The sequence below is a fragment of the Salarias fasciatus genome, chromosome 20 (genome assembly GCF_902148845.1).
Source record: "Salarias fasciatus chromosome 20, fSalaFa1.1, whole genome shotgun sequence".
Taxonomy (NCBI): domain Eukaryota; kingdom Metazoa; phylum Chordata; class Actinopteri; order Blenniiformes; family Blenniidae; genus Salarias; species Salarias fasciatus.
In genome coordinates, this window is record NC_043764.1 from 7,510,924 (window position 1) to 7,530,375 (window position 19,452).

Here is a 19,452-nt window from a genome sequence, read left to right on the forward strand (position 1 = left end):
TGTAAAAAGTGCTTCGTGATGGACTCATGTAACCCTAATCAAATAAGTTTATGAAATAACTGAACTTCGAACAAAACTGCTTCTTATTTGTATTTTTAAGAGTGGTGCTCCCAGCTAAGACAATTTATCCATTCATCCATCAACAACTCCATGGTTGAGATGTTTCCTTCGTGACTTAAAGGTATAATGGACGATGTTGTTACATATCCATGGACTGTGGGAGGAGACTGAAGTTCCCAGAGAAAAGATTGAGCCTTTTCAATACATTTTCATTTCAATTCAGTTCTATAATGCTAAATACAACATTGTCATTTCAAGGCAATATGTTTTAGCTGAGATGCCACACGCTCTCACACTCTTGTGAGACTATCTTCGATTTGATTCTAGGTTTGAGGGGGTTTCTCTATTTAAAAGAACTAACATTTGTATTTGTAATAAGTAAAGAAAAGCACAAAGCTGCTTCTGTTTGTTGAAAAATTACACTTTGGTATTTTAATTTCTCATGTGCTAGATAGCCATCTCGATGTTATATAATTTTAAAACTAAGTTTATTGATTACTTTATTCATTTTGTATTTTCCGCTATCATCATGTTGCAGTGAAAAATGTATTTTCTATTGTGGGAGGAAGCCAGAGATCCCAAAATTGCACAGTTGCACAGGGTAAACATACAAACTCCACAAAACAAACAAACAAACAAACAAACAAACAAAAAAACAAGAAACGGAACCCAGATCATCTTGCTTGTTAGAAAACAGTGCTAACCACTGCACTGTCCTGCTGCTGAGTGCTGGATGAACAAAATCCTCACAGCACCGTCACACCTCAAAACATTTCTGAGAACAGAAAAAGATTAAAAGTCAAATGATGCCACCTTAAGAGGTGAGAACCATCCGTGTTTATCAATATAAATATTTGCCATCAATATCTAACACATCTCTTCTGTCATGAACTGTCAAGATAATCTGAGGTGCTTCCGCTGTGGATTTGCTTGCCTGCAAATGGCACTGTATGGAAAGTAACGGCTAGTATTGCAGCTCCATGTGGAAATACTGCACTTGATGTATTTCAGTTATGAAGGTATCAGCCTGATGGCCTAATAAACAATGCATTACCCTCCGCTGTACTTCTCAGCAGTGCCTGGGAGGAGCACAGGGTCGATCCCCTGGGGTGAATACACTGGTAATTGGTGGGGGAAATGCTGAGGAGGAAAGATGGATCAGCATCTAATAGGGCTGACGTAGAGCTGGTCCTGCTGCAGAAGGATATGCTATACTTTAAAACCATCTTTACTTCAGGCCTGCTTTGCAGTTTTTGTGAAAACATTTAAACCTTGAGAAAAAGTCGATTCCAATTCCCTCACATTAAGCATGTTGGAGACAAAATCCCTTTAAATTTGGATTTGTTACAACAAGGGTGTCAAACAAGCAGTTTTATTTTGTCAGAAACTGTCTGATTCAGTTTGAATAAGACCTCAAGACATGTCATTTTCTAATTAAAGCAGTTGGTCTTGTGTGCATCCTTGAAAATTGTTCTGAACGTTGAATCAGGTTATCTATTTGCAGCGTGACCCTCACATCAGCACACGATGATGATAAGACAACGGCGCTCGTGCATTGGCAAAGTTTGGACAGTGAGATCCAAATCAAAAATCATTGCAAACTTTTACTTTTTTTCTTTATTTACATTTGAATATTTCTTAGAAAAAATATTTTCCATACAAAAACAATTATAAATTCAGTCGCCATCATTTGTGTAAGAAAATATACAAACATACCGAGAAATTATAACAAAAAGACAAAGATAAAGAACTTGACAAATTATAGAGTTCAGCAGCAGGAGCAGCTGAACCTCGTGAAACCGTCCAGCCCCGTGAGAGAAAAAAACAAAAAAGAGGAAGTGAAACTTTGGTGGGAAGTCAAGAGTAAAACTTCAATTACAAAATCCCTCAAGGGAACTGTGATGTGATCCACGTGTGCGTCGCTGCAAGGCGAAAACAATACCACACAAGTCAACTCCAGAGTTCACAGCGGACGAATCAAAACTGACTGAATGACTTCGCAGGACGAGCCGAAAGCAGCAGTGACGCCGGTCAAAGGGAGCACCGTGCAGCCTGCTGCTGCGTACACATCAAACCTCTGATTTGGAAACAATGCCGATGGAAAATGCCGTTCATTACGTTTCGTTCTAAAATCGGCAGCTACAGGTCAAGGAAAACATTATTGGCGAATGTTTGTAGTGTTATTTGTGAAGGAAGCGCTTATGTAAGACCGTTCCTGTTTGTCCAGCTGACTTTCATCTGCTTCTAAATCGCACAGGAACAAGTCCACTTCTGTAAAAATGCTCTGCATTTACATGGACACTTTCTTAATCTTGCAATCACGGGAAACATATTCCTGCTTCATTTATACAGTGGCAGTTTTATATGAAGTACATTCCTGTGTTCCTGTGATAAAAAAAAAGCTTACAATTAAGTATAAGAGCCTATATGATCATAGCGATGGTTCAGACAGTGATAGGATGCTTTCCTCCTCCTGCTGTTGATGCTGAAGCTTCCAGCTTCACCAGTCTTGATGAAATGATTTAAGAGCTCTTCCATTTGCACCTGAGGATGGTCCACGCAGCTCTGGAGGCATGTGAGCACCTGTCACACCTTCTCGAAGGGGAATAAATGCTGCTCCTGACCCTTCTTCTCCCGCTTTGTGGCCCTCTTCCTCTTCAGTCCGCTGGAGTTCCCTCCGTCCTCCTCCGCCTGCCTGTTCTGGGGCCAGGACATGGCCAGAGTCTCGGAAGCCGTCTTGGCGTCAGGACCCCCACCCTCCATCTTCTCCTCGTCAGATGAAAATCCGGCAGCGTCGTCTCCGTGGGCGAGACCCCGCAGTGCCTGGTTCTTCTGGCTGTAGCGCTGTTTCAGCCGCTCTCTGATCAGGAGTCCCTTCACCAGCAGAGTCCAGTTGGCGACTGCTCTCTTTTCTTTTTTCTACAAAGTCAAAGAAAAGAAAAGAAAACCACAGATTTAGTGCTGAGAAAATTTAAAACACAAAGAGAAATCGATTTTTACTCATCTTGCACATTTTATTGCTTCAGTAATCTCAACGTGGCTTTCCATGATTATTTTCATTCACACACTTGAGATGTGAATCAGACATGCTTGACCACGAGATAAAGGTGACTGGCTTCAAAATAACACATCTAACTCAGTTCGGAATTCATCCTCCACATGAGAACAAACACCACAGACCTCCTTCTCCTTCTGTTTCTGAAGCTCCTGCTCTTCCACCCAGGCCGCTCGGAGAATCTCCTCATGCTCCTCACACACAATGTAGCCATCAGTCCTGGAGGAAACACAGAATACCTTCTCATAACATTTAACATAGAACTCTCCTACGTTCAGTAAAAGAAGAAACTGTTATCGTCATGCAGGGTTTTACTGCTTATTATATTTTTACAAATCATCTCAAATCTTTAGCGATACATAGAGGTGTAGAGGTTAAGCAGTCTTTCCTCCCCGGTACTTTTGCGTTGGGTCCAAAAACATCTGTTTGAGTTCACTGGAGACAATACAGCCAAAGTTGGAATAAAGACAATTGACTCCCCGACACCACAAAGTCAGCAAGTAGGGCCATATGTCAAACAAGGACACACATTTTACAGCTCTAATGATGTACATTTGTCTATATTAACTTCAAAAACCAAAAACGAAATAAAATGTAAATTCTTCAGCTGTTTCGGAGATATTTGTGACGTCCTCAGTGTTATCTTACACAGCGTGTGAGTATCCTCCGTGAAAGTCGAAGCCTGTGACCGCGGGCGCGGCGTCAACGTCCAGCTTCCGGGCCACGCGGTGCAGGTTGGGCAGCCTGACGTGAACGCAGCCCACCGGTAACATGCAGGGCTTGAACAGGTAGACGTTGCCGTAGTCGTTGCGAGGGACCTGAATTGAAAAGAGAGACGGCGTGAGTTTCCGTTACAGCGACTTTCCTCAATATACAGTAATCAGATTACTTCACCTTCCCGTCCACAGCGATCGGTGGCTGGTACTCCTCGGTCTGCCACTCTCCGAACAAAGGCAGGTCCTTGTCGTCCTTCGTCTCCGACATCATGCGGGCCTTACGGGAGCGATTGGAGAAGCCTCTCACCATCTGGGGGGGAAAAGACCAAGGCACGGTCACACAGATCAGCCTTTCACCAAACGCTGCTGGCGGCGGCTGCTGCTCCTCTCCTCACAGCTCCATGACTGCAGGGGCCGCATTACCTTTAGGTCAGACACGGGTGTTGCCTTCAGTTCATTGATCCGATTAAATGTAAGTTTAAGAGCATCACTACTCCCTCAAGTGCACCATACTTCTACACTTGGCAAAACAAGGCTGTCATGCAAACAATTCTTTAAATGAATCAGATGGAAATTATGTTACACCTGATATTAACACACAAACTAAGCTAATTAGTGAATTGCTGAGCAGAACAACACAATGTTTTTAAGGCACAAATGTACGATGCAGAAGTAATCCGATCAGAACAGGTGATCCGTCCTCGAATTGATCCTCACGGACAACATGTGAAGGCAACACATCCGTCCATCACACAGCAAACGCAAAGAGACAGACAGTCGCACACACTCGCATTCACACCTACAAGCAATTTAGAGAGACCAATTAAACTTAAACACGTTTTCAGATCGTGGGAGAGAATCCCAGCAAAGCATGCTCACTCCACACAGAGAGGCTCCGTCCACATTCGAACCAGAGGTGTTCCTACTGCGAGGAGAAAGAGAACGAACCACAACAGCACTGTGGTCCTTCAGTACTGAACGTCTGAGAGGCCGGTCTGGATTCTCCACAAGAGGAAAGCACGGCTGCAATCAACCATTACACAACTAAACTGTAAGAACAAGAGTGTTTTTTTTTTTTTCCCTGAGAGCGAATAACACAGTAAGCAGTTCCTCTTATCGAACCTTCAATTTTAAACCTCTTGAACTTTTCGCTTTTCGTGGAAGAATGGTGGTTAATTGTGGTTTTTACTGATATCAACAGGGTGACTTATTGCATAAGAAGACCTCGACCATGTTTCCACTTATTCAGGAACTTCTTCCCTGAAGCGTATGTCTTCCTGCAAGCAACAGTCCTGGACCAACAAAAACTGACTGTCAGGTTTATTTCAAGAAAACTGAAATGTAAATAAACACATGCGGATCTATGACAGAGGGAAAAAACGGAAGAAAATTCAGAAAGGTGTGCTCTCACCTTGTAAGGTTCTTCTCCCAGTCGGACGGTCCGAGCTTCTTTCAGCCACGTGTCTCTGGAGTGAAGCGTGTGCACACAATCCCTACAGCAAGAAATTAAATCATTATCAAATATGCAACAAATGTATTTGCAAATGTACAAGACTCTTAAAATTAATTTTCTTTTTTTTTTTTGAACTTATTCTTTATTCAAAATCTGCAAAACAAATTCCACCATACAGCTGTAAAATACTAAATTTAACAGATACAATGTGGTACAATAGTACTCCTTGTTGCCATCAAACACTTTTTTCCCATATTACAATGAAACATTAACAATTTATTTCTCAATAAACAAGAAGTCAAGTACAGATATAATTGTGAATTGGAGACCATTTATCTTTAAATATGTCAATTTTCATTTGCAGTCTTGCAGTTATCTGCTCCATGTGATATACTTCCTTCAGTTTGTTCTTCCATTGTGTAATGTTGGGGGGTTGAGGTTTAAGCCAGGAGGTAGTAATCATTTTTTTTGCAATCAAAAGTAATATTTTTAATGGAATTCTGTTACATTGTGGTATAAAATTAATTGGGAAAATTCCCAGAATTATGAAATTTGGTTCCAATGGAATTTTAATACCCAAGCAGTTCATAATTTCACTCTGAATGTCTTTCCAATAGTAAGTTAATCTGGGACAATCCCAAAATATATGAGTATGGTCCCCCACACCACCACAACCCCTCCAACATCGATCTGAAGTTTTACCAAATTTGGATGTGACAAAAGGAGTTCTAAAGAATCTAATTTTGGTTTTCCATTCAAACTCTCTTAGTGTTGGGCTGTTTGTTATTTTATATCCCTCCTGCATTGTTTGCTCCCAATCCTCATCCTTGATTATTATGTTCATTTCCAGTTCCCATTTTCCTTTAATGTCTTTTGTATCCTCTGTTCTGTCACCTTGCAATATTTTGTAGACATATGAGACATATCTGCTATTAATTGTCCTTTTGATTACAGAAATAAAAAAATGTTCTATGCTAGTGGGTGGGGCTTGTAGAGACGTCAAATAATCATGTTTATGTAGATAGTGTCTTAATTGTAAATATTTATAGAAATCATTGGCTGGAAGATTGTATTTTTGTTGGAGTTGCTGGAAGGTCATTAAATTCCCACTATCTACCAATTGACCCAACATTGTAAGGCCCTTTTCAGCCCAAGTTTTTAATCCAAATGAAGGAAGAAATTCAGGATTGTGATGAATTTGAATTAATCTGCAAATCGAGTTAGGGAGATTTAGTATCTTTTTGATATTTGACCATGTTGACAAAGTAATTTAAAATCAATTTTCATTCCCAACTGTGAGATTCAGCTTCTTACAGCCGCATCTTAATGCAAATGACAGACAGCACCACCAAGTGGAGACGGACTCTCAAGACCACAGATTCAGAGTCTGCAACAGCAGCTCTGTTTCAGTGTTTCGCCTTATAAATCAGAGGCGTCAAACATAAGGAATACGGGCCAAAACCGGCCCACAAGAGGCTCCAATCTGGCCCACCAAGTTATAATATATTCTTAATTTAATTGTTTATCAGTTGTATAATAAGGTTTTACATGCACACAGGCAATATGTAAGTCTGAATACTGGGATTCCTCGATTAAAATGTATTCAGTGAGTGTGTTTACAGTGGCATTATAAGTGTTATCTTCGTTTAAGCTAGTTTGGAAATAATTTTGGTTTCATCAATTACAACTGGTTTCATGTTATCCTTCCTTCAGTTTGACAGGCAACGTGGAAAACACGAAGGTAATATTGTGAAATCAGTCACTGCGCTGAGGAGAACGTCTGTACCTGGAGTACACCGGCTCTCCTCTGCAGTATCCCAGCACGGTGGCGGACGGAGGATAGATGGCTTCGTACTTCAGCAGGTGTCTCTTTAATGCGTACAGCGGGTGGTTCTTGTATTCGCCTATTGAGACCGGCATGGGTTTGTTCAAAAGCCGCCGCTGGAGCTGGGGGGACAAAAGGAGGGTGACAGAGAATAAGAAGAGAATTAAATCCTGAAATCAGGAACAGCTACATGTTGATGAGAGGGTCTGATCAGCACTGACCGCTCATAATCAAACTCACCTCCTTGTCCTCCTTTTTGTCTTTCTCATCTTCGGGGCCCAGAAACGGCTGCAGAGTCTCCTCCCACCACTCCTCGTCCACCCGTCTCTTCCTGGACGACGTCATCCAGGTGGGGTCGTACTTCTTCCCCAGGTCCTTCACGAACCCGTCGTCATCCACCGACACCACGTAGGTCACCGGCGCCGTTGCGTTCCGGGAGCAGAGGTGAGGCACCCCGACGCCGTGCTCCACGTCCACACACACCCAGGAGGACGTCTTCTCCAGATACACCTCCAGCCACTCGTCTGCTCCGGGACCTTTCTTCTTGTTCCCGCTCTTCCTCTTCCCCACTTCTCCATTTCCTGTCGTTTCTTCCTCTTCCTCCTCCTCCTCCCACTCTTTTTCCTCTTGCTGTTTTTTCCCTCCGCTGCTCCTTCTCTTTGATGCTACGCTGCTGACCTTGGACTTGCCCTTTCCTTTCCCTTTCTTCCCCTTTGTATCTTTCGAACTGCTCTCAAAATCGTCGCTGTCGTCGTCGCTGGCTGCCTCGAACTCTTCATCACTCAGCCCCCCCTCCTCTTCGTTTTCCCCCTCGCTGTTGCTCTCCTCCTTGTAGCTGACCTTTGAAGCCACACTGCGGCGTTTTGTGTTCTTTGGTCTCTGCCCTCCTGACGGTGCGGCCGGCTCCTCTTCATCGCCTCCCTTTTTTTCTTTCCTCTTCGCTTTCTTCCCTCCCCGCTCTCCGCTGACCTTCCCGCCTGCCGCTGGTCTTTTGGTGCCTGGAGAGACTGTTGGCTCAGGAGAGTTGGTCTTGGAGGCGTCTGGGCTTGTGGGGCTGCTTTTCGTGGCACTGGTGGATGCTTTGCCCCCTTTGCCCTTGAAAAATTATTAAAAAAAATATATAACAGAAAGAAATATGTTAAGGAAATATTGAACTTCTAACTGAAAAAAAAAAGATAATCAGAGTCCTCTTATAATCAGACTAAAGCAGTACTTGTGGTGCTGAGTTAAACAGAATTAAAATACAGTAATAAACCAAATATGACGTAACGGTGTAATTCCAGCTGGACACATGCTGGTTTCTTTCATTACCTTGGCTGATGGCGCTTTAAAGGGAATCGGCTGCAATGAAAGAACTAATCGAGAGAAGAGCTGCAGAGACCTCAAGACCAGCAGGAAAAGCTGCAAGGACCAAGAAACACACAGATACACATTACTGTTGTCATTTTTTTAACCTTTTACCTCTGAAAGCACTTAATTTGAGGCTGAGCTGCAACACGTGGACCCAGTCTTGCACTAAACTACCAACATGAGTCATTTCCTGGTGGTTTCTGGCCGAGACGCTGGCCAGCCGGCTCTCCAGGAGAGCCCGGGGGTCCGGACGCTCGTCACAGGGAAGGCTGGGATTGAGGGTGAACGTAGCTCTGAACCTTAAAGGGCGAACAGAAGAGAAGTGACATGAATATAGAAGAAAAAGGTGCCGATCAGGTCAGGTGTGAGCTGAACTGATGGCAGCGATCAACTTGTCTTTATCTGCAGACACATAATTGCCCTATTGTTTGTTCATACTCGAGCGCGACCATAAGCTCTCAGCATCACTGCAGTAACGTCATTTTAGCAGCACACACCACTTAAGGAGTCCAGACAGGTAGTTCTGGTCGATGCGCGCCTTGGCGACGTCGCCAAAGTGGGCGGGCAGCAGAGAGAGCGTGATGGCGAGCAGGTCTGGTTCACAGCACAGCCTGTTGCGGTACATCCCGCTGGCGATCAGGCACATGAGGTGGACCTGAGGGAACCAGCAGAGGTGAGGACAGACTCTCTGAGAAGTAATGGCACACAAAAAAACCCCTGTGTTTTCACCTTGTGTGTGTCGATCAGCAGATCCTTCTTGAATCGATTCATCATGCGCTTTAAATAGTTCTCAAACTCCGCCTGCCTCTTCTTCCTGGATCACAAAATCAGGCTTTGAACAGACACTACTGAACTAAATGAAAGATCCGGATTTGGATTTTTCACTCACTTCTTTCGGATTTCTGGGGTTTCGATCTCGATCTCCACGGGCTGTGAGGGCAGGACGGGCTCCGGAGCTTCAACTGGACCCAGCGGCTCCTCCAGCTCTGATCAACACACAAACATTTCTTCTCCTGTTTCCATTTCAGTGCTTCGCCACACTCTGAGCGTGTTGCACAATCAATCATCAGCAGCTGCCATGCAAGCATAGAGTATTTGCTCAAGGACACTTTAACACATGGGGGGGTTGAACCACCAATGAATCATTACAGAGGCAGCATGACAGATTCCTCTGATTCCTCACTTGCCTTCCACTTCCTCCCAATCGTCCTCATCATCCTCACTGTCCTCCTCTTCCTCCTCCTCCTCCTCCTCCTGCTTCTCGACCTCTGCTTTAACCGCGGGAGGCGGAGCCGAGGTCACCATGTCGAAGTCCTCCTCGCTGTCTCGCTCCTCGCTCACTGGTGACTGGAAGTATTTGCTGGCTCTGCCTGCAGACCTGTCGCTGGACTTGGAGGCGGCCGTGTTCCCCGCTGACTTGTTGGAGGACCGACGTGGTTTGGGTTTTACTTTCCGCTCAAGTTTTTCCTCTGTATCCGTGATTTCATCACCTGGAAAGACAAACACAAACGGCTTCTGTTGATGCTGCCGCATGTGGCTGAGAGCAGAAAACACACAGCTTTCAAAGACCTCCAGGTTGTGTGGCAGGTCAGCTATACGTGTTTGTCCATGAATCTCAACCCATGTTGATAAATATGTCATAACCAATTTTTGCAAAAGAAAGTTTATAAAGAAAAAAACAACTTCAAATGAAAGCGATACACAATCTTTACATAATTTTTTTCAAGATAAAAAGTCTGACATGACTACAGATTAATGTAATGTTTGTCTTTTGATCGCTCCCCCTCAGGATTGTTCCACAGCAGGTCTTCTGCAACAATAGACGACCATTCATTTCATCTATTCATCCAGTCCTCTTGTCTGTGACGTCCACATGCGGCGGTAATATGGACAGGAGAATTTCTCCAGCTCCTCTGAGGGCACCGTGAGTCACAACCGAGTGAAATAATGTCTGGGCTGACCCCGGTACACCTCAATAAGGGAGGTGATCAGAGGGCATCATAATCAAATGTCTGAACTGCAGCCTGGCTCCTCTGGGACTGGAGGAGAAGCTGTTCTATCTGGAGCTTCTAGTGGACGACTGCGCTGCTCGCTAGGCTCATAAACATTCAGATAAACAGGTCTCTCATTATGTTGAAATTAATGAGTGCTGTATCAATGACACTGCGTCTGCAGCTGCGTCAAACTGTGATCAAAGCTGATGCCGAGACAAAAGTGCAAACTGGAGGAAACTGACCAGCACACTAACATGAAATGTAAATGATGGCAGACAAATCCAGCAAGAAGCACAGGAACTTGAGTTTGTTTGCAGAAAGAGGGAGCTTGTTTTGATGAAGTGGAGCACAGATGTGTATCTGGGCCGGCGGATTCACTCCAGCAGCCAAGCACAGCATCAATTCCTGCACCTGCAATCAGGACGCGCAGAACGTAGCACCAAGGAGAGGCAAATACAGATGTGTGCCTCGTAGTGAAGCTACAGTGAGAATTTCCTGGTGTTTTTCAGATAAACTTGACAGTGAATGGTACACATTATTAGTTTACACAATGGAATTGTGTAGTAAAATCTGTGGTTATCAATGCAATGCATTTGTTTGTCCAAGCAGTTAAAGTGGCAGACATGAAATATCAGTCCTTTAACTTTCCCTTTATAAGGGCCACAAAAGATCTCTTTAACAGAGGACCAACATGTAACAGAGTAGTTAATAATATAAGTGATTTATTGATAAATAAAGAGGTAACTGAATTGTTGTAAATTAAGATTAGTGAATCCAAATCCATTTGCATTTAATTATGTTCTCCTTGAAATGCATTTAAAACTATAATGCTGAGTGAATAGCTGCATATTCAGTTCAAATGTGGTTAATAGACCTTTTTTTCCTTGTACCACTGTTTTTGGAATTTATCCCTGCAATGTTGCCCATGGGTCCATGCCAGTTTAAGAGGTATTAATAAATATGAACTATAAATATTAAGTATTTAAATTGAATTATCTGTCATCTTACTGTCATCGATTCATCTTGTTGCATTACTGTTTATATATCTCTGCAAAAATAGATAAATAAAAATCCAAAATACAGTAACTAATTATTTCATAAGACGATGTATTTCACCTGTTACTATCAACAAAATTTAAGAGTTGCTTCAAGTTTTTAGTTTGCATGTTATAAGTGACTGCACAGCGGTACAGTGGTACAGTGGTTAGCACCCAGGATTCCACGGTATGAGTCCAGGCTTTTCATAATCAAGTTTGCATGCGCTCCCTGAACAGGTGCGATTTTATTTGTTCCCCTCTCACAGTCTGAAAACACTCTACATTCATTTGATCGATGCTGTAAATGTAAACGAGGACTGGTGATCTGTCCAGGGTGCATCCTGCCCCTCTCCCATCAGGGATTGGCTCCAGCGCCTGCGACCCTGACAGGATGTTGTGACACTGAAGATGGATGGATGGAAACGTGGAGTTTGTGTTACTCTTTTAATGGATTGGAAACTTCTTCCAGGGTGTTTCAGCTGTGATTGGCTCACAATGAGGTGCATTAGATGAACAGATATATGTGATGAGCACAGAAAATTCAGGTTTAATGACCCAAACTGAGCAGGTTGACTCCAGTCTCTCTGCACACATTATTCGCTGCGAGTTACTGAGGATATCCCAGCAGAAGCAGGCTGGATGACAGCTGTGGCAGTCAGAAACTCTCTCCCTACCTGCTTCTTTCTTCCTGGACTGTGCAGCGCTGCTCTTCGCCTTCGGGACCTGCTTCGGTTTCTTTGTATGGGCCTCGGTCTCTGCGTTCTGCCTGCGCTTCGCCATGTCGCTTCCTGTCTTCTAGCTTCACTGAAAATAAACTTTCTTTCGCGCAGAGCTGAGCGGAGGGCGCTAACACCGCTCGGCCGTGCACATGGCGTTGTGTAAGGAGGACCAGGAGACTCCGGTTACCCAACAATCTGAATGGGTTTTCATAACAAGGCGAACCTTCACAGATCCGCTTGTTTTGGAGGCCGGGCTCTGACGTCACATCCGGTCTCTGCCGCCTCGGTCATTCATATGCACGTGAAAATATCGGTGTTTTTAACAGAACCGTAAGACCCTCAAAATAAATAAAATAACTACATTTCTTATTTGAAATGTATTTTTGTTATTTTCCATTCAGTACGCCAGCTTGATAAGCCGACATTGTGGTGTTTTACACTGCTGCGATACCACTTTCAGACGCCTGGGGGCGGTGTTCTGTCACAATTCAGGGGAGGAGAAGGACATGTCAAAATTCAGAGATTCCTCTAAAACCATGAAAACAGCAAAAAATGATCCAAACTAGTTCAACATTTAAGATAAAAATACATCCTTAATTTATTCTAGGAGACCACGAACTACAATAAAATCAATTCAAGGGGAACAAACAAAAAATACTTGCAGATTTACTTGGAAAAAACCTCCAAGAACCAATTATATTCTAATGAATTCTGCCATGGCAGGTGGAAAGATCTTCAGGGGTTGAAAAACTGAGCCATAGCCACCATAGGATAACTCCAGTTTTCTAAGACTTTCTGCCAGAGGTGCCTAATATAAAAAATGTACACTGCTCCAACCATTTTTACTTCTGACTATGGGGACAGAAAGCAGACCTGCAGGACGTGTCCTGAAAGGTCATAAAGAAATTAATGCAGCAACCACTCAGAATTATTATTTTGCTCCAAGCCAAAATGTGCTTTATAATATCCCTTTAAGTGTTATGATATATTTTCTGACATGCAACTAATGATAAGATGGCAGTCTAATGATATAGCTCAGTATTCATTGTGTACAAATTCAAGCTGTAGTTTTATACCTTCCTCTTCTTTTTTTACATTTGAAGTGTTTAACCAGGTGCAGTCATAATTAATTTAGTGTGGAATTTCAGTTCCACATCAACATCAAGACAGCAGGTTATTAAGACCCCGCAGATTTTTAAAACATGTTTCATGTGACTTTCTGGTAATTAAAAATGCCACTATCAAGCAATTCAAGAATGTGCCATGAGGTGAGTTTAGCAGTCTCTCACCAGCAGGAATCCCTCTTGCTGCTTTGACTATTTACAGATGTAGTACAAACCTTCTTAGTCTTGAGGGAAAGGCTTTCAGTCAAAGTGAAGTACGTCAGGGATGTTTGTTCAGCAGAAGCAAACAGCCAGTTAGGAGATAAAATCCTAAGCATTTTTCTTGAGTTTGCTTGATATGATTTAGGAGATAATAAATATGAATAAATATGTTGAAAATGACTGTAATCAGCTGGTGAATTCGTGTTCATTGATACATGGCAGCAATCTCAAAAAAGTAATATTAGGGTACACATGAAAGAATAGGAATCTCACAAATACAAAATACAAATACTTGCTTTACTGGATGCTTCATTCAAGGTTTATTGTGAATACTGCACATAAATTCCAACAGTTGAAAGGTTCACTGAACATTTTTTTGTGTGTGAGTGTGTGATATGAATACTTTATTTTCAAATACTGAGTCATTGCAAATGGTACAAAGTCCTGATATGAAACAACAAACACAAAAAAGGGAAGAATTTCATTCCTGATTTCAGGTGAGAGTTTAGCTTCAGTCATGGTGAACGGATGCAACAGAGTCTACAAGGACAAGGAGAATAAACAACCCTGACAGCGGCCTGTGAGAATCATCTGCTCAGTGAGGCAGGAGACAAATTTGAAAATAAGAAAGGAAATGTTAATTTGAGGTCATCTGAGGCAGGCATGATGGATGTATATTTGTCTTTTTATGCTACCTGAGGATGAATACTCCAAATCCACACCATGCAAAACACACGTAAGTTTTTTTCTCTCACATTGGATAAAAAAACTATTTATGTCCACGTTTTCTCTCTCACTTAATGTCCCATGATAAAAATAGTGTGCATATCCATTTTTATCACTCTCAACTCACTTAAAAAGCAGGATGGGTTACCTCTCGTCACCCCACTGCTCCGAACAAGATTTAAATGGGTAAAATGTGATGACTGAATTCATTCTTCATCTTGTTATTTTGCCAAGAGTCTGTCTGACTCTCCTAAAACGAGCTCTTCTTCTCCACTCCGAATCAATTCGGTTCATTTTAGTTCAATTTAATTTTCATTCAGCTCTGTTGCAATCGGTATTGATCGTGTTGGGATGCTGTGGCAGGTGCATGTGTTTGCCTTCAGAGAGCCGTCTGCCAGCCGATACAGTGAGACAGCTTCAGACTGACTCACTGCAGTATTTTGGGCCTGATGGGACCAGGGGGGCCGTTTTCATCCTGAGTGGCGGTCTGATGCATGCGCCATACATATGTATAACTCCTGCATGCAAACGCATAAATGAATGTATGCCTCTTATGTGTGGAGTGCATGTGCATACATATATCCAGGAGGGTGTGTGACAGGGTTTTCGCTTCACGGTCTCCTGGGCGTGTGCGTGCATTTGTTGCCGTCTGTGAATATGTGGGCCCTTGAGAGTGTGCTGATAGGTGTAAGGGTGTGCGTGTTTGTGTGTGAGAGGGAGAGGTGACAGGGTTTTAATCCACGGTCCAGTGTGTGGTGCTCCCAACGCAGTGCATGGCTTCCATCCCTATATGAACCATCAGTACAGTCAGATAGGAATAAAAAGCCATACAGTGCAGTGGGCATTGGGAAGACTGGATTTTGAGAGCAAGCTCACGCTTCACACACTCTCACACTATTCCACAAACACACGCACACAAAGAATCACACATAAGAGTCATATGATAGCAAGAAAACCCCCCTGAGGCCAGCAAAAACTGGAAAACAGGATAACAGTAGGTGAAGGACAGACATACCCAGAGAGGAGGGTGACACTTCACCCTGCATGTAGATAAACCACAGATACAGCATCAGGCTGGATCAAGAACTAAGGGCACAGATAATGTACAAGTGAGATGGGGACCTCATCAAGGACGACTGATGTTTGTTGGTGTTGAGGTGCGGTAACAAGTTTTAACATCCACAAAGCACAGAAAAGGGCTTTTGATCCTCATGGCGGCGTCTGAAAGGCAACTGGACCTCCAGCTGTGCAGCTCTTTGTTCACAATGATTAGACCGCTCTGCCCTGCTGGACATGATGTACACCAAAGACTCTGTCAAGACTCTTGACCTTTACACTTTTACACACTATCATGTCTTAGGTGGCACAGTAACACAAAGAGATCCCTTTTTGATGAAGTGTTCACAGGCAGGTCTCTAGTTTTTATTATATATCCTCGCTCCATTTGTCACACATTTTCAACCGTCTACACCTCACTTCATCTCATAATGCACAGCATGGGTATGCAAATGTCTTGTAAAAAGACACATTTTCTTGAAATACACTGAATTTGACACCATCTATTGTTTTGTTCCATTTTGAGCCTCCACCTAAACTTTCTGCACATATTCTTATCTGCTTTGTTTAAATGCATTTATTCAGAATGAGATGCAGCATACGGAAACAATTACACAAAAGACATGATTAGAAGAGGTGGCTTGTGTCAGGAAGACTGTAAGGATGATGTATGTTTTTTTTTTTTTTTCAGTAGTTTGTTTTCCAGAATAAGGAAGAAGGGATTATACAGTTCCATCCACAGGCACCTGTCCTCCTCTTGGACAGGAAACCCTGGCTGTAGCACATGCACAAGCTCAATCAGAAACCAGTGGAGCAAAAGTCTGCCTTCAGAGTTATAATTTTCACTTTTTTCCACAGTAATGTTCGTCAAAGTCTCCGATTTAATGGTAGTGTAGGGGTACACGGTAATAATCCTCAAACAAAGGACATTTCATGGTAATTAAGACTAATTACAGACTATATAACAGACAAGTCTTGGCAGAACGGGTTATATTTGGATGCATATGTGGATTTTACACAAATGCCATTCACTGTCTTGAATTCTTGGTCCTCACAAACGTCAGAAAGGATTTATAAGAGGATTGACGATTAAATATCAAAATTTGAACCCTTTCCTTCAGAAATTGAATACTTACAAGTGTGTAGCAGGTGTGTTATTATTGTTTTCTAGAGAACTGAAGCTTGGGAAAGCATTCTCGTCGCGCCTTAAGAGGCTTCACAACTTCAAGGAGCGGATATGAAATAAATCCAATTACCCAGCTGTCAATCAGGCCGCTAATTAGCGCGAGTCCGGCAGACTAAGTGGCATCAGAGCTGGAAACTCAAAATAGAGGCAACGACAGAGAGAAAGAGAGACATAAAATTCACACTGAACGGACAGTTTCGTGGCTGAAAGCATAACTACCCGCAGATAGGTTAAACGTGGACTCAAGACGCTTCTCCCAGACGAGCTGCTGCTATTCGTGGAAGCCACAGACAGACAGGCAACAGCAGGAGAGAGAAGAAGAACAAGAAGAAAGGAAGACAGAAATAAAGAGAGAAAAGGTGTGCATCCATGCATCCGAGAGCCGGGTCCTCCTCCAACCACGCACCCGTGTTCCCGTGCGTCCTCCCCGGCTGCTGTGCGCACCGCAAACAAGGTCCGGCTTCAAACAGGTGGGCTCCACACGCGCTCCCGGGTTTCCGCACCGTGCCAGAGGAAATGTCCCAAAAGCCCAAGCGCCGGTACCCCCCACCACCACCACCACCACCACCACCACCACGCCGTCCCCCTGCTCGGTCCTCCGGTCCAGAAACATTGGGAAGGGGTCAGCGGTGCGGCCGCTGCCCGCCACCGGCGGATATGTGGAGTTTGACCGCCCCTTTACGCATCTGTGCGTGTTTCCATTCAGCGGCGGAGGCGAGCAGACGGAGAGGGAGAGGGAGAGAAAGTGAGGGGAGGGTGTGAGGGAGGGAGGTGGAAAAGGACAGGGGGGAAGAGGAGGCGGGGGTGGGGGTAACAAAAGCCCATGAGTGAGGAGGAGCCAACAGGGGGAAAAAAAAAAAAAAAAAAGGAGGGATAAGAGGAGGAAAAAGAGCAAAGAGGGGGCATCATCATACCTGAACAGGAGACCTCCCTCTGCTTGTGTGTGTGTGTGTGTGTGTGTGTGTGTGTGTGTGTGTGTTTGGGGGAGGCAGAGAAAGGGTGTGAGGGAGGAGAGGCTTATGTCGCCTCAGTGACACACAGTGTTAATGAAAGCTGGGCAGAGGGGCTGAATAGGGCTCTTTTCTGTCTCATTCAAATACCGCCAGAAAGCACTTTCATTCTGCTGATAAAGTAAAGAGAGCGAGTGTGTACGGTGGCACGTTGGAGCAAGGGCGTGTGTGTGTGTGTGTGTGTGTGTGTGTGTTTCCATCTGCATCTCCATGTGTTTGCCCTCTCTCTCTCTCTCTCTCCCTCTCTACCCCTCCCTCAGACTGTCTCCCCCCCCCCTTCTGTCTCTTTCAGTGGCATTTACACTGCGTACACCCAGACCCAGACAAACAGACACATGGGTGTGCAGCCTGATGGATCCATGATAAACAAAATGCATAAAGTCAGACAAGACACTGGAGAAAAGGAAACAGCAGGAAATAATAATAATAAAAAAACAAAGCAAATGAAGCCTGGACCAAGAAGTATGTAAACGATCAGGTGGGGAGACAGGTGAGCAGGGGGGAGTAAATAGCAGGAGAGGGACAGAAAAACAGTCTGATGCACACTGGGACAAGGAATGAAAAGGAAACCACAGACCAGATGAAAGTGTAAACAGAAAGAGGGCGAAAAGGGCAAGAAAAAGAGCTGTGGGGAACCACTGAATTGGGATAAAGTGGAAATACTTGCTCTCGACCTCCCCTTCCTCCACCTCCTCCTTCGCCTCCTCCTCCCTCTGTTCTCAGGGACTCGGCTGGAGTTGCATTCCAACGCGTCGCTCTCAATCCCCGTTACTCCCGGCAACACAGTTCCTTGATCTGGTCCCACGTCATGCCGGGCAGAGGGGGGGAGTCGGGGGGGGGAGGAGGTGGAGGAGGGGGGGAGGAGGAGGTGAAGGTGGAAGCCTCGGGGAGGGAGGAGGGTGGGGGTGGAAGACAAGATGGATGAGAAAATGGGTAAGACGGTGGCAGGGGGTGGCAGAGGTGAGGTAAGATGAGAGGGAAAAAATGGGGGAGAAATGATGTAACGGAGGAAAGGAGAGGTGAGAGGAGAGGAGAGGAGCTCACGGAGGAAATAAGGAGTAATGAACAGAAGGTTTAAAGGTAGCGGGGGAAGAGGGGCGAAGTCCGAGAAGGCAGAGGAGGCGGCAGAGGACATGAGGGGGGAAGAAAGAAAGAGAGAGGACGGGAGATGAGGCCGAGATATGAAAGAGAAGAGGACCAAAGGAGAGTGAGGGAGGTGAAAAAAGAGGAGTGGGCATGTGTGGGAATAAACCATCATCAGGAGAGGCGGAACAGGGAGGAAACGTGGGAAAAAGGAGGACCCCCCACCTCCCCGGGTCCTCCTTCCAGATTATAAAATTAGCAGGAAATCGCTGTTAAGGATCATTTGCTTCTCCTGAGGCCATTAATGTCAGATGGAATTGTTCTGACCTGCCCGGTTTATTGAACTGAAAAAAAAATGAGGAGACGGGTCAGGACGCTTAAAGGAGACTGAGAGGTGACAGCAGGTGGAGTAAGATGGGGGAAAGTTTGCTTTAAAATGCGTTCATTATCGAATGTGGGCGTCTAGTCAGTAAAAACAACCTTCAGATGATCGAAAGGAGCATTACCAATCCGCTTTTGACATCTTATTTAAAAAGTTACCTTGAGGCATCGCCGCCCTTTCAGGTACTTTCTCCAATAGATCGGCTCAAGCTGAAAACACTTGATTATAAATGGAAATTAAGAATTGTTCATGATTTGTTAAAGTTGAATACAGTTTTATCCAAAGCTGGCTTAAGCCAACAGAATAAAATCTTTAAATGTTTTCTTAGACATCTGCAGATCTAATTTTGATCACTTCCTAGTAGCTTCATTCTAAGCACAGCAGTCCCGGGGATCACTGGACTCCAGGAACCGCTAACCTGAACCATCAACAACCATCAACAACACTGATATTTCACACATTTTGAATCGGCATG

At 44.1% G+C, this 19,452-nt stretch overlaps 1 protein-coding gene across 1 annotated transcript; it reads right to left on the minus strand.

Moving 5' to 3' along the window:
* Positions 1 to 2,646: 2,646 nt before the first annotated feature.
* xpc (xeroderma pigmentosum, complementation group C) lies at positions 2,647 to 12,380 on the minus strand. Its single transcript, XM_030118467.1, has 14 exons — positions 12,165 to 12,380; positions 9,647 to 9,949; positions 9,349 to 9,445; positions 9,189 to 9,273; positions 8,957 to 9,114; positions 8,638 to 8,758; positions 8,421 to 8,510; positions 7,350 to 8,204; positions 7,071 to 7,231; positions 5,243 to 5,324; positions 4,010 to 4,141; positions 3,764 to 3,933; positions 3,241 to 3,334; positions 2,647 to 2,979 (listed from the first exon to the last, which is right to left on the minus strand). The coding sequence occupies exons 1-14, from the start codon at positions 12,268 to 12,270 to the stop codon at positions 2,647 to 2,649; spliced, it is 2,787 nt and encodes a 928-aa protein (XP_029974327.1). The 5' UTR covers positions 12,271 to 12,380.
* Positions 12,381 to 19,452: the final 7,072 nt, after the last annotated feature.